Source organism: Amblyomma mixtum, chromosome 3 (assembly GCF_055824585.1).
Source record: "Amblyomma mixtum isolate Tamu chromosome 3, ASM5582458v1, whole genome shotgun sequence".
NCBI classification, from domain to species: domain Eukaryota; kingdom Metazoa; phylum Arthropoda; class Arachnida; order Ixodida; family Ixodidae; genus Amblyomma; species Amblyomma mixtum.
This window is the reverse complement of record NC_143014.1, coordinates 97,959,453-97,974,237: the sequence shown is the minus strand read 5'-3', so window position 1 is coordinate 97,974,237 and position 14,785 is coordinate 97,959,453. Positions and strand designations below refer to the sequence as shown.

Genomic DNA, 14,785 nt, shown 5'->3' with positions numbered 1-14,785 from the left:
ACACAGTATCATTTGGTTAACTTGGGAGGAACGAATCGGCATGATTGCATTCTTCAGGGCCGGGATAATGTTGTCATTGAGAATTGTTTGCAATTTTATTAGCATGCTGTTTGTTACTGTGGCACCTAAATGCAGGAAGAGGTAGGTTTTCTTTTGTTTCCTACCTTTAGCAGATCATTACTTTGCCCCTTGGGTGGGCATGGTCCCTCAGCTAGTGCAGGTGTTCTCACTCTCTATAGCTTCAGGGAACCCTAGTGGATTTCAGATCTTGCTGAAGAACCCTGTGTCTTGGCTATTCCTTTTTTGCCTAACATGCATGCAAAAAAAAAAGTGTGAAGATGCACAGCCTCACAGAAATGCCAAAATTCAATCAATAATGACTGGTTGTACGGTAAGCATAATCCATATAAGCAGTTACACTATGATCAGTTCGAAAATAGTCGGCCGTAAGCGGCAAAAGGAGTAGGGGGGTGAGGCGTGTGTGTATTTCGGTGCTTTGATGCTCAGGGAACCCAAAAAGTGCTCCAATGAATTCATGGTTTCTGCAGAACCTTGTATGAAAAGCCCCTGAACTAATAATGCCTGCTGCGATGGCTCAGCCAGTGTAACACATTATTGTGACGTCATGTGGAGAGAGAGAGAGAAAACTTTATTTACGTCATGTGGACCCTACTGCTGTTGGAAACAGTGCACAAACATTCAAGACACTGGATTTGAATGATTTTGCTGCGAGAAGGGAAACCTTAAAAAAAAAAAAAAACGAGCACATTAGGTAATCAAGATGTTTCAAGAACACAACGCTGAATTGTTTATGCTGGCTACTTGTGCAATTGGCAGAGGTAATCTTTCTCTCCAAATAAGTATTCTGATCAGGCTTGCATTTCCCTTGTGTTATTAGACGCTTTATTGGGATGTGGCTTCAACTGTTGGCACTGGCCTAGACTGCTCTTAGCATGTTAAACTTTTGCACTAGGTTCTTAGTACCTATGCCGTCTTGCTACTGAGCATGATGTTGCAAAATTTCAATGGGGGTGAAATCTAAAATACCTGCATTGAGATTTGGTGCTTGTTTAGTGCCCAGAGAAGTCTGGGTGATTGAAATGAATGCAGAGCAAATGACTGACAGGCCTCATAGCCTTTCTGTTAGCTTTGCCGTGTGCAAGTCCATTAAATCCATTACTTATGACTATTTAGGTATTTATTACCTTTCTCTAGACTTTATGCATGACCACATTCGTTTGCTTTCATGTGGTATAAGTAGGGACTGTACTTTATTTTTTAACATTCGGCAGATGAAAATGCAATTTTTTTTTTGTCGTCAAATATTATTTTCCATAGAAATTTTTTTTTTCTGCAATACATGTGCCAACCTTCTTTATCTTGGCTTGTTTGTTAACTAGAGTAGTTCATGTACAAGTATTTAATGCATAAATGGCATGTTTAGAGTAATAGTTTCTTTCTGAAATACCATCGTGAAATAAAAAGTTTGGTTTGGTTTGGTTTATGGGGTTTAACATCCCAAAGTGACTCAGGCTATGAGACGCCGAAGTGAAGGGCTTCGGAAATTTCGACAACCTGGGGTTTCGACAACGTGCACTGACATCTTACACTACATGGGCTTCTAGAATTTCGCCTCCATTGATATTGCCGTATTAAATCACCGAATAAAGTCAGTAATTCATTCATAGCAAATAATATTCGGTGAAAAAAACGCGGGTTCCAAATAAGAAGCGAAAAAAGTGCCGAATTTTCGAAAAATAAAGACTGAGAAGTTTAACCCCTAGCCATAAGACTGATATGTTTCGTTAGCTGTGCCATGAGGCGTTTTAAGTACCTTGCATGCATGCAGACTTTCTTTAGGAGTACTTAGTTCAAGGAGTAATTGTAATGTAATTGTGGTGTGTTGTTGGGAAGCTGTTGTGTGCCTCATTATCATGAAAAGTTCTTGCTTGGTGCTAGTACTAATGCTACTACTACTACTCGACAGAAAAGACAATAGTCATGTTATATAACGTGTATTAAAAGCAAGAAGTTCAAGGGGCAGATTTTGCTATGTGGCTGGCTTTGTCTTATATTTTCTACTTTGTTGAATAGAAAATACAAATTGACTGAATTTTTTTTTTTTTTTGGGGGGGGGGGGGCGATTGCAAGCATTGTGCATTTGGATCATTAAGGTTGCGACCAAGAGAAGAGGCTTGTTTGGACACTGTTGTATGTAACTTAGATTTTGGGGGTGTACTTTCTGTGCATGGCTGCAATAATTTTCTCTGCTCCATTTCTTTTATACTTGAGTTGCATAAACACAATGCACGTGACGAAACCATAGCACTACAGTATGTACCTAACGTTTTGCTTACATTTGTGCTTGTAGCAGTGCCGTTTACCTGACAGGAAATCTCAAGCAGGTGTCACAAGTGTTTACGTCAGTGTTCTTCGAGAACAGTGTTTTGTTGCTCAAAAATCTAGTTATAGTACAAGCTCCTAGGTTATGAAGAGGGCTTTAGAATATTTAAAATGCTTATTTTTGTACATTGCTGACCTTGTCTTCATAGTTGTCTATTCTTGCATTGAGAGTTGGCAGGTGCTCTTCTTTTGCTGTTCCCTGTTAATTGATGCAGGTCTCCTGCTTATCTATTTTGGTGCACTTTTTATGCACCATAAGAGGATATTAATAGTAACGTTATTCGTGTTCGACTTATTGCTTTTGTTACACTTTAGTAAGAATTTAAACTTTAAACTAAGTATTAGCACTCCTTATAAATTTCCGGCTACAATTTCTTTTTTGCCTCCTAGGGATTACATAAATGTGTCTCCTTGAGAAAATGAAGTGTCATTAATTAAAATTTAATAATTTGTGTGCACCTGTGTTATGTGGAGCACTGAGTGGGGGGCTCTGGATTAATTTCACCTGTATGGGGTCCCTCAGCACACACTGATGTCATAGTATGAGTTCTTATATTTTTCTGCTCCAGAATGCAGTTGCTGTAGCCAGAAACCAATGCACGATGGCTTTGGTGTTCGGCTGCTGATAAGATCTCGAGGTCGAATCATGGCCATGGTGGCTGCATTTCAGTGGAGTGCAAAAACATCCGTGTGCTGTGTGGTGTCCAAGTTAATCGGAGCCCTCCTCTATGTCATCTCTCATACCCCATATGCAGCTTTGGGACTAAACCCCACATACCGTGCAGTCGTGCGTAACACCATGGCCACTGGCCTGCTCTAGTGGGTCTTTCATTGTGTTCCTCCTCTTGCTCATGCTAAATTTGATAGCCTCTCCATCTGAAGCCACTGCTCCTCACTTTTTTGGGTGACAGTAATGGACCGTTTTCATAATCTAGGTTGGCTTTCTTATGTTGCGCTTAAGCCTAATAGTGGCATCACTGGCCATTAGCAAGACAAGGGTAAAGTGCTGAATATGAATGCTACTGCTTGACAGGTGCACTGGGTATTGTCACGGGGACCATGTTGGCACATATATAAACTGCGGCTATATATTCCATTTCAGAACTTTGCAACCTTGAGGTGAAGCTGGGTTAACAATTATGAAACTGGTCCATTGAGCTTCAAGATTGGCTTTGAAGAGCAGCATCTCATGTGAATACTTGAGGTTCTTCTTTCTTTTGTTGTTTGTTTTTGTCACTCTCCTTGTATGACTGAGCTTTCCAAGGTTTGATTTTGCCTCTGGAGCCACCTGTGGCCTCGCTTTTTTTTTGCGGTGGTGGCTGAAGGGGGGCTCTACAAGTGTGGCACTGTGAGTGTGTTAGCACCTGTTATCATTTAATTGGAGCCACAGCAGTGTGCACTTGAGATGCAGAACATGAGTGTTTGGGTGGCACTTTTTTCTGTTGCAGGTTTGGGGAAGCAAAGGCGGCTTGTGCGACAGGTCAGGGCCACGAGGGAAGAAGTTTGGAAGCAGCAGGGGCCGACAGATGCCTTTGCCCAGCAGGTCACGCGTGTATCCAGATGTCAACTCCCACAGACCCAGGGATTACTGGGACTATGAGTCACATGTCGTCGAATGGGGGTACTGAAACTCATCATTAAATTTATTGCTAATATTTGCCTGGTTCCATCTAATAGTGCAGTTTAAGGGAATTGAATGTAGTGATCGTCCTCACCATTTGTAATGTTTTGAAAGAAAGTGCCAGGTTTCTGATATGCCTGCACTGGCTGAACCAGTCCAAATTTTAGCAAATGCTTGGTGAATTAGCAGCTAAGAAGAGCAGCAAAGATTATGTTTCTATGTACCCCTATGTGAGCACTTCGTGTGCTATCCTGCACAAAGGCACGTTAAGTGGGATGTGACAAAACTAGTTTGGCCGTCGTTGCATAAAATTTTATTAAATTTGGTGTTGATATCAGCATAAAAGTAAATATTTGGGTACTTTACTTATATAAAGATTAATGCCTTCACAAAGTCATTCCTACTTTAATTAATCAAGTAAGCGGAATTTTTAGAGAATTTTTATGTCGGTGCATTCAGAAAGTTCTATTGTGCACATTAAAACTGTTGGATTACCTAGGTCACCCTCTTGCCTTCAACAGTTATTTAGAAAAGATCACTTTGCATCTGGACAGTAAGAATGCGTGCATTTTATTACTGCCCATTCTAGGATAACGGAGGGACGAGTGACACTGGTTACTCAAAGCATGCAGCCCCAGAACAGTGATACCACTGTGTGTTGCTATGATTCTTGTACCAATGAATTTTTAGACCTTGTGCATACTCTCATTTATCCAGGTTGACTGCCACAAATCAAGAAAAACCACCGTTACATAAATTCTAAAATTGGAGCAAATTCTTCCTGATTTGCCACATCCGTTAATGCAGTGTTTGTGCAGCTACATTGCATGTAATACAAGACACTTGGCTAAGAGCTGGTGACAGCCTTATCATGCATGCATTTTCCAGTCAATGCAGCGAAGCTATACAGTCCTCACTAAACGTACCAGAAGCATGCTTCCAGAAGTCCTGTATTTGCTATTGCACACTAGGTCCAGTTTACTTGTGGATGTATTAGTGTTTGCCTTTTGCAGTTTGTATTTCCTGCTTAAGGGCGTTCAGAACTGCCACCTTTGTGCAGATAGTTTGAGGGTTTTTTTTACTTCAGGCATAACTAAAGCAACACATAGTGTAAGTGTCTTATAGAATATATTGCTCACTTTTCCTAGGATTTATCCTTTGCTGCTCTTTTCTCTTGTATTTTTTATTGCAGTCACACCCCATTAAGGGGAGACGTTGGTCTCAAAGGTGGAAAAGTGGCTAGAAAATCTTATTTTAAAAACTACAACTACCTTATTTACTCGCATAATAGGCACACTTTTTTTTCAGAAAATCTGGCTCAAAGTTAGGGGTGCACCTATTACGTGGGGTAAAATTTCAGAAACTTTTTCAACTCTCGTTCTCGCACTTCAAAAATTGAACATACTGTATAAACGCGTGTAAGGGCTGCACCCCGTTTTCCCAAAGGAAATATTTTTTAAAAATCCGTGTAATGGCCGCTCCCAAACTTTCCATGGCCCATGCGGGAATAGCCTTCGAAATGCACGTGCCGTGGCCTCCGCGATTAGCTCCGGCTGCGAGCAATGGTGTGCTTGATCATGAAGGCCACGCACGCGCACAGGAGCTTCCAGGTGTTGCCCACGGATGGTGCCAGAGGCCACGAGTCATCATTGTCAACTTTTTCTTCTGCCGCGAGGTCTCGCTATTCATATCGGCATCAGTATCACCAGCTCCAGCTTTTCGTGGCTGTCAAAGGAACGGGAGTTGTGTTTGCATGCTCGATCACCGTAGTTGTGGCTTTCGTGAGCTGCTGCTGAGCGTTGCAGTAAGCATGCGGCAGTTGCGACTGCGGCGTACCTAACTTTTCGTATGTGACTCCAAGCGCCGAGGTTTTCGTGGGCTGAAGTCTGGAAGGTTTCCGGCTGGAGACAAAGCTTTCCAAATATATGTGTAAAGTGAGCATCCCTCAAAACTGTGTGAGGAATTCGGCATGTGCGGCTGTTCCACACGATGTCATTGTACGTGCTGTGGGTCCGCAGCAACACTAGTGAGGACTAGTAGTTAGCAAAATCTTTATTGAAATAAGCTTGCGTTGTGGAATGTGCGTGCATTTTTTTTTTTAACGTGAGATTGGGGAGGGGGAGGACATCTGCTTGCAATCGTGTTAGTACGGTATTGATCACAGTGCCAAGTTCGGGGTGCGCCTGTTATGTGAGTAAATACGGTATCTTTTCATCTGACAAATTTCTCATCTCTTATGTCAACATTTCAGGTGCAATATAAATTTGTAACGTGTTGGTTAGCTCATTTTGAGCCAGTGTTCATGCTAAAATGGTGCATTTTCAAAAATGCCTAGATCATGGTGATCTTTGTCTCATTCGAAAGAGTGGCTTTTCGTCTTGAAATTTTGTGCACACTAGCCTTGTTTTGCTCATTGGTTTAGTGAAAGAATGAATGGGAAATGGAATCCCCAGTGTGTGTTCCTGTGCACCGCAATGCAGAGAGGTCAGTACGGCCTATTTTTATCGCCATAATACAGACAGTGATGGAAACAAAACCTTGACTGCCCGAATCAGACATTTACTCTTTTGCATTTTGAGTACCTAGTGGCAGCGATAGGCAGTGCTTATTTCAGTGATGGTCTTCTCTTTTGTGTGGTATTATGGTTTACAGCAGAATCTTGTTTGGTCGTGAAAAAATTTGTATCTGAAATTTTGTATCATCCAAAATTCATATGCAGAAGCATGGGAAATGTATTTATGGTGATCTGTTTTTACGGCTGACAGGGTTAATACGGCCGTACAGCAGCGCTTACTGCTCTCTGTGTGTACAGCATGACTGAGGACGCACATTGCGGCATGCGTTACCTGCACATCGCCGTGCGCCTGTTACTGCTCTCTGTGCGGGCCATTCGATAATTCGCTATTTGGATAATTCGGACGTTTTTTCCACACTCTTGAAGTCCAAATTAACGAGGTTTTACTGTGCTCCCCTCCTTCCATGGTCAGGGATAGTCCCCTCCCTGTATTGTCATGCCACTCCTTGCATTGTCATGCTAGCAGGTTCATGAGAATCGGCCAACACCATTGGCTAGGGAGCCACTTCATTCTTGAGTTGTATGAGACTGTACAAATTGTATGTGCGGTCGTCCATGTGAAATGCTCGTTTGTGTGGTCTTCTCTTCGTCTTTCGTCCTTATTGTGCTGTACCACCTTCGGTGATGTACCAACTAGCTCAGCTGTTCGTTTTACTGCAATGTTCAAGCAGCGCTTAGTGCTGGAGGATGTGGTTGCGACTCGTGCTGTCATATCATACGTAGCAGTGTGGGAGGGTGTTTAGGACATCTGAAATTCTGCACATTGTGCACACTGCACTCCAGCCGGGGAATTTTACAAATTTGTACAAACTGTGTTCGAATCATTGAGATTCTACTGTACTTGTAACTGCCGTGGTATCAGGTCAAGGTACCTTTTCATTTCCTGCATTCTGTGAATGCCGATAAAGGAAGCTCTCTCAGCAGCTTCTGGCACTTCAACAAATACGTTCATCTGTTGTCAGCTGTCTGGCTGCTTTCGTACTGGCAGTTCGTGAGATTGTAAAAGCTGGAGTAGGAATGGTGCCATTGTGCCATGAGATGCCGTGTCTTACAGCCTGCAGCAGTGCTTTTTATCTTGAGAATCGAGACCAGGATAATATAATGCTTTCCAAGCTGCCAACATTTTGTTTTATTTCCATTTGACACAGCACTGTGTGGAGTAGCATACCTTAATCACATTCTTCTTTTTGTGTGAATAAACTTTTTTTTTTTTCATTTTTCTTCACAGTTCATTATTACGGACTTGCGCTTGTCCATATTAACGATGCATGACTGTACTGAATAATATCACCCTATTCTACTCTCTCTCACTTGGGAATACCTGGAGGTTTGCTTTTGTTCATGTTCTCATAGAACTTGTTTTCCTTTCAGAGTTCAAGATGACTACCAGCTTGTCCGCAAGCTTGGGCGTGGGAAGTATAGTGAGGTGTTTGAGGCCATTAACATCACTAACAACGAGAAGTGTGTAGTTAAAATATTAAAGGTAAGCTATGTTTGTTTTATGTAACATGTTGCTTCTTAGTGATGTTATAGTGTGTGGCTAGTAGCTTTGCTGAAAAATTGTTTCGTGTGTAAGTTGATGTTTACAGTTGGGGTCGCCAAACCAACATTACCAAAATCATGTGGGATTTGTCTATTATACTAAGTATGAGATATTGGTCTTGTATGAGGCAAAGTTTCGTGGTGTGTTCTTTATGTCACTTGCACGGATCACCAGTGTCAAGTTTTGGTGCTCGGTGCATGCTTGTTCGCCGTGCTGCCTATTTGTGCTGCGGCTAGAAAGCTTGCACATCGAAACCAATAGGCCGATGTACATCATCAGGCGTGCGTCTTTCAAATTTGGCTTTGGGATATGCTTTGCTGCCGGGCTGTTCAGGTGTTTGACAGTCAAAGGTGATTTTTATTGTCAGGATGCGGGCTTTGCTGGGAGGGGTGACCAGCCTTAGCTTCATGTAATTAAGAGTATGTTGACTGTACATGCGGGCGTCGCGGTCAGCTGTAGCTCACAAAAAACATTCCATGCCTCTTCTATTTTATCCTGAACTACCATAGACAAAATTTTGGTCCCGGTAGAAGGCAAGGACATTGAGTTTTGCACAGGTGCAGCGCAAGAGAACATGCAATTGTTGCTGTGTGGTGCTGTCACTTAATGCCAAAAGCCATGTAGTGTAGATATGGTGATGTGGGCTTACAAGTTTTTTTAGCTGCATTATGTTGGCTCCGAGAGAGTAATTATTGGGGCATGCTTCACCAAATGTGGTTGAAATTTTAAGGGGGAAGCTGGTCGTTGCAATTCTGAAATCTTTGTGGAACATGGTTTTTGTGTGCTCTCTCTAAATGGAGTCACTGACCGATTTTTCGGACTCCTGGTAGGGGGACCTGGTAGGGGGACCGAAAAGTCATGAACTTAAAAAAAAAAAATCACTTTGCCGTGAAAAACCGGCTTCAGATATCATGAACTTCACCTTCTTTCACTTTCCGTTGGCAAACGATCATATTAGGTTGTATTCAAACCAGAGTCAATTTTCGTCATGTTTGCACCAGCTCGTATCACCAGTACCAGCCTGCGTGACGCAGCTGCGGGTCATGCTGTGAACGCGCAGTATTGCACGCCCCACCCCATGTGAAGCTAGAGCAGTGCATTTCCCGGGGCAGTGATTGCTGTGAAGACTGAAAGGGAACCACAGGAAGAAGTGAGATGAAGCAAGTGCCTCATTGTACGTCAAGGAGGATGCTGCCGCTGTCCCATTTTCAATGTGATCTCGCGCTCCTCTTTGTATGCCACCTCAATGCTAACAAAGAGCGTGCTTACCTTCAACTCGAGCAGCTGCGGTGCAGAACAGATAGCTAAGCCTATCCAAGCCAGTCCATCCGATTGCCTCTGTTCAAAATCCAAGATGGCGTCTTTCACAGCAGCGAAGGGTTGGTTGTTTTGTGATGGTGATGCCCACTCTTGTCTGTTGCTGTAGTCTGTCGGTCGAAAAAAAAAAAAGATCTCCACAGCATTGCTGGCGTCTATTTTAGTCCAAAAAAATCAAACTTTTGGACTCCACAGGGTCCAAAATATCGGTCGTGAATATGTGCATGTTGCTGTGAGGTGACCTGCCGGTTTCTCAGTGAAGTCCGAAAAATCGGTCAGCTACTCTGTCATTTAATTTTATCTACAATAGAGTCTCGATGATAGGATCCTAGTTGATACGAATTTCGGGATGATACAAATTCGTAAAATACTCTGGCCATAGTGCGTTGTGTGCAGTGGGCGGAAATTTGGATCATACGTACCACCTGGCCAACTTTGTATGTTACGAATGCATGAGCCATGACTGCACCCTCGAACACCAAGTATTTGCTGCCTGTACATCGTTGTCGGCGGGATTACCAGTCGCTTGGTGTGCACTGCAAGCATTTATTAGATGGTGAGCAGCCAAGAAAAAATAAGTTTCTCTACCCGGCATGCCGCAAGACCTATACGTCACCAACGCCGCAATCGCCAGCCACGCAGTACGTATCGCGAGCAGTGAGCAGCAGCATGCAATCAGCAGAGTGCAGATGTTGGGAGTCAGTGGTGACGCGCGGCCGTAAGCAAGCCCTTTTATTCGAAAACAGATTTGCCTAAATTCTGCATACGAATTTTGTTTGTTTTTGATACGTATTTCGGATTATGCAAATATTTTTTGTGAGACTGTGAAGTTCGTATGATCGAGACTCTATTGTAGAACAAGTCCTTGTACGCATAAGTAATATGTTAGGCAGATTTTTTGTCATGAGCTTTTGAGAACTTGCTAAAATGCATGCCATTGGTTTGACTTTGAGGAATGCAACGAGGGTAAAATTTTTTTTCTACCTATAATGCTTCTTTAAACTGCAGCCTGTGAAGAAGAAAAAGATAAAGAGAGAAATCAAGATTTTGGAAAACCTTCGTGGGGGGCCAAACATTGTCACATTGCAAGCTGTCGTCAAAGACCTTGTTGTGAGTTTGCTTTTTGACTTGCATTGCTTTGAATATGCAACAGTGTGCTGCCAAACTAAAATGCTTGGCTAGTGCACTGAAGAAGAGTTGTGATGTAGGCTGGTTGGTATGTGGCCTGGTCGTGGGAAGCAAAAGCTGAGGGATAACACAGTGCAGAGGATAAATATTAAGGACAAACGCATGGCCTCATTTGTTTTTGCTCTTTGTTGACCCTGCACTGTTTCTTCCAGCAGTCAAGGCTGCTGCTATTTGAAATTGTATTTGTAGATAGCAGTTTTATTTATTTATTTATTTTATTTATTTAGAAATACTATCAACCCTCAGTTGAGGGTCATAACAGGGAGGGATGTTACATATACGTTCATACAAGATACAGCCAGATACAAAAAGAAATATGCACATGCACTACAGTGTCCTACGGATACAACACACGATACGATATACAGACTGTAAGACATGTATTCAAATGTTCAACAAGCTGCCGCACGCACACAAACAGAAAAAAGGAAAAGGAGAAAAAAGAGAGAAGAAAAACACTTTACAATATCCACATGGCACAGTTTTAGTAAAGAACCTTGATTGCATTTGTAAATAATGCAGTATCAGAACTGCAAACAATTTCTGCAGGCAGCTTATTCCACAGCTCTATTGACTCTGGGAAGAACGAACAACGAAAGGCATTGGTTCGGGAAAAGTACGGTTGAATAGCTTCACTATGATTTAAGCGGGAGCTCAGTCTGCCTGGAGGTTTTAAATACAAATCTTTATTAATTTTTAGTTCGCTGTGAATTATTTGAAATAATGTTTTTACTCTCTGCTTCTTGCACCGATCTTGCAATAATTCAAGACCGCAAGACTTTTAACATCGCCGAAACTGAGTCTGTCCTTCTATATTTTGAACAAATACGTTAACTGAGGTTTAGTCCAAAGTTTTGCTTTAGGCTTTATGCCTCACAAGGAAAATAAAAACTTAAATTTTCTGGCGAAGCCAGCCGTACATTGGGTTTATTAGATTTTGTTTGTTTCTTGGAAAATGTTTAGTTTGCATAGTTAAAAAGCTTAAAAACATTTGGAGGCCTTACTGTTTACCTGGTTTAACATTTTCTGCTCCATCTGTTTTTTTCTTGCTTCAGTCAAGGACACCTGCTCTGATTTTTGAACATGTCAACAACACAGATTTCAAGGTGAGCTTATAATCACTATTTGATGGCTTTGAAATGGACAGTCGGCGTGCTGCTTGGCTCTGCTTGGGTGGTGGCGGACTGGTAGCATGCCGCTGCCTTTGCGGTACTAGGCATCGCTGTTTTTGGCAAAACCTAGTGATACACAGCCATATGTGGATGCAAAAAAAAAAAACAAAAAAAAAACTCAGTTGCTACTGAGAAAGTGTTGAGTGGAACTCTCTCTGAAAATTGTTCGTTGTAGGGGAATAATTACATTGCCTTGTATGGTTTGCTGATGGGGGATCAGAAATACTTTGTTGTGGTGGAAATTCCGCTGTAGCGGGGTTTGACTGCAACTCAGAACATATTTTTAAATATAGCTAACAGTGTCCAGTGAAGCATCATGTATGTGATTGCAATGCTCCTGTACTTTCTGTTGTGCTAAGTGGATATTTCCACTTGATTTATATTGAGTAACTTGTGGCCTGGCACTATATAAGCAGGCTGGGCTGCATTTATGCTTCGTACTATTCTATTATTGTTTCCTGCAGCATAATATATCACAGCAGCAGTAAACTGTTAAGCCTGGATATAACGAACCTCCATGTAGCGAATTCCTTGGTATTAGGAAGTTCCTCAATTCTGCAGCGCTGCTCCATTAAAGCTTGGGTATTTGTTAAATATGTGTAACAAAGGTGTTGCGGTGGTTGATCTTGATACTATAATGAACTCGCCACGCCAACTTTGGCTAGTGCTACGTTAACTGAAAATAAGCTGCACTTGTGAAAGTTTCGTGGCGATAAAACTCGGTCTGCCATGACGGGAATGTCTACAACCGCAGCGGCAAAATGCAGTGGACGTAAGGTGTCACAGTTGTTTGCAAAGTGACAATGCTTCATATGCCCTTGAGGTAAAATTGGTTAGTGTTGCATCACCCAAAATATTCTGTGGTTGAGTAGTGCTTAACATCCTGATTTGTACTACCAAGCACTCAGCATGGAGATGTTTATTGAGTTAATTTCGTTTTAGTTTTCTGAGACTAATATTATTCTCTCGCCCTTCTTTGGCCCTGCAGCAGCTGTACCAGACGCTGACAGACTACGACATTCGCTACTACTTGTATGAGCTGCTCAAGGCATTGGACTACTCTCATTCTATGGGCATCATGCATCGTGATGTGAAGCCGCACAATGTAATGATTGACCACGAATGCCGGCGTCTACGCTTGATAGACTGGGGTCTTGCAGAGTTCTATCATCCTGGCCAAGAGTACAATGTTCGTGTAGCATCCCGGTACTTCAAGGTATGGCCATTTCTGTGCCTCTAAAAAGATTGATTATTGTGTCTGAATGAATTTTACCTTGGGTCATTTTCACTCTCATTTTTTAGTTTAGAACACAGAAATGTGTAGCTTCTTGTGGGTGCGAAACAGACGACAGCACAAAAAATACAGGCACCACAGACGAGCGCTGTGGCATGGTGTCAGCGCTAGTCTGTGGTGCCTGTTTCGCACTGTACCACCCACAGTGAACTTTTACCAGCTCGCCCAGCTAGCCATCCTTCTTCAGCGTAGCTTCTGTGGAGTTTGTGCTTCCCAATACTGAACTGACCCTGATGACTTATTTTTTGTGATTTCTCAGCACGTTATAGGACTTGTGTATTAGACTTGCAATTGTAAGTTATTGGATTTATAGGTCATGTGATTGTAGGCATTGTTACAGTAGATAAGTCTCTTGGCCTGTAGAAATGGCATTTATGTCAGGTGAAATTCATACAGTGAAATAGGAGCAAGATCAACATGTCAAGCAGAGCTCTACTAGAGCAGGCTTTGCAAGATGGCGTACTTAAGGGGGGACACTGGTCTTTGAAGAATATTTGTATTAAAGGAGTCACAATTGTGCAATCTTCAGGAAACGTACTTTGTGTGCTGTTTCTAAATATATAATTTAATTTCGTATACAGTCGAACCCGCACATATTGAACTCTAAAACAACGCCTATGAGTTCGATATGACTTATAATTCGATATAACAGTAGCAGTAAATTTAACAACATATAACACATTGAGGTGGGAAAAAATTATTTCTACGATAGCCACTTACAGCGCGGCGCTGATTATTGAGTGAAATAGTCGTGAATTTTTTTCTTTCCTCATCTTCGTTGTCTCGGAGAGAACACATTTTTCTGTGTTATCGATGGACTCTGTACAGCTGAGACCACAGTGTTCTATCATTGCTCAATAGCGAGGAACCATGCTGAGCGCACGGAGCATGTCAAAGCACGTGGGCACAGGTTCCCCCAAGTCCTCGTCGCAGTTCGCATCAGTGGTCAGTGGCTGAGGGGTTATGGTGCTTGGCTGCTGACCCGAAAGATGCGGGCATGATCTCGGCCTCAGCAGACCCTCATAAAGCAAACCTAAGACCAGTTTACGATCACACAATAACTGCACATTAAATTGAATGTATAATTGATTTCCGAAAGGCCTTTGGCAGTGAAGTGAATGGAAAAGCATGCCAGGTGAAGGCCACCTCACACTGACTGCTGTGGGCCTTACGCATGGAATGCTGTTCCGAACCATTGGCCAAGGCATCGTTGCCATTTGTCAAGCACTGCATCTTTGAAGGTCATATAAATTCAGAATCACATGATGTTTGCTAGTAAACTGATCTTGCCACTTGTTCTACTGTGAGCAGTTAATTGTGCCGGTTGTCGGGCACGCATCTATTATCTGTTCTTTCATTGCATCATGTATTTGAAGGCTGCACTAATTTGTTATAAAAATGCGTGCTGCAGCATAAAAGAGGGACACGTAATTAAGGCTCCACTGTATTCAGAAATTTTATGATGGCCTCGTGTAAAGGCCGCACATGGTCAAAATTGTGAAAAAAAAAAGTGCGGTCCTTACACGAGTAGTGACAGTATAATCCTACCTATTGTAGAACTTGTGTTAGTTTTGAAGTTGACACTTCAGAAACTGGAAAGAAAGTTTATTCCTTTGTTGCAGGTGCAAAATGGACAAGGCAGGTGTTTCTGTTTGTGTAATGCACGGTACAA

The 14,785-nt window shown here is 42.3% G+C and overlaps 1 protein-coding gene across 7 annotated transcripts in view; it reads left to right on the top strand.

The window, feature by feature from the left end:
- Positions 1–14,785, top strand: part of CkIIalpha (casein kinase II subunit alpha) — a 50,069-nt gene that overhangs the window by 1,928 nt on the left and 33,356 nt on the right. For 6 of the 7 annotated variants that reach the window (XM_089580324.1, XM_089580321.1, XM_089580318.1 and 3 more), the window contains 5 exons: positions 3,852–4,024; positions 7,971–8,082; positions 10,468–10,569; positions 11,703–11,753; positions 12,808–13,035. In XM_089580324.1, coding sequence (XP_089436450.1) covers positions 3,852–4,024; positions 7,971–8,082; positions 10,468–10,569; positions 11,703–11,753; positions 12,808–13,035 — 666 coding nt within the window. Of the gene's footprint in view, positions 1–3,505; positions 3,595–3,851; positions 4,025–7,970; positions 8,083–10,467; positions 10,570–11,702; positions 11,754–12,807; positions 13,036–14,785 lie in introns of all 7 variants that reach the window. The other variant, XM_089580319.1, reaches the window with a different exon arrangement.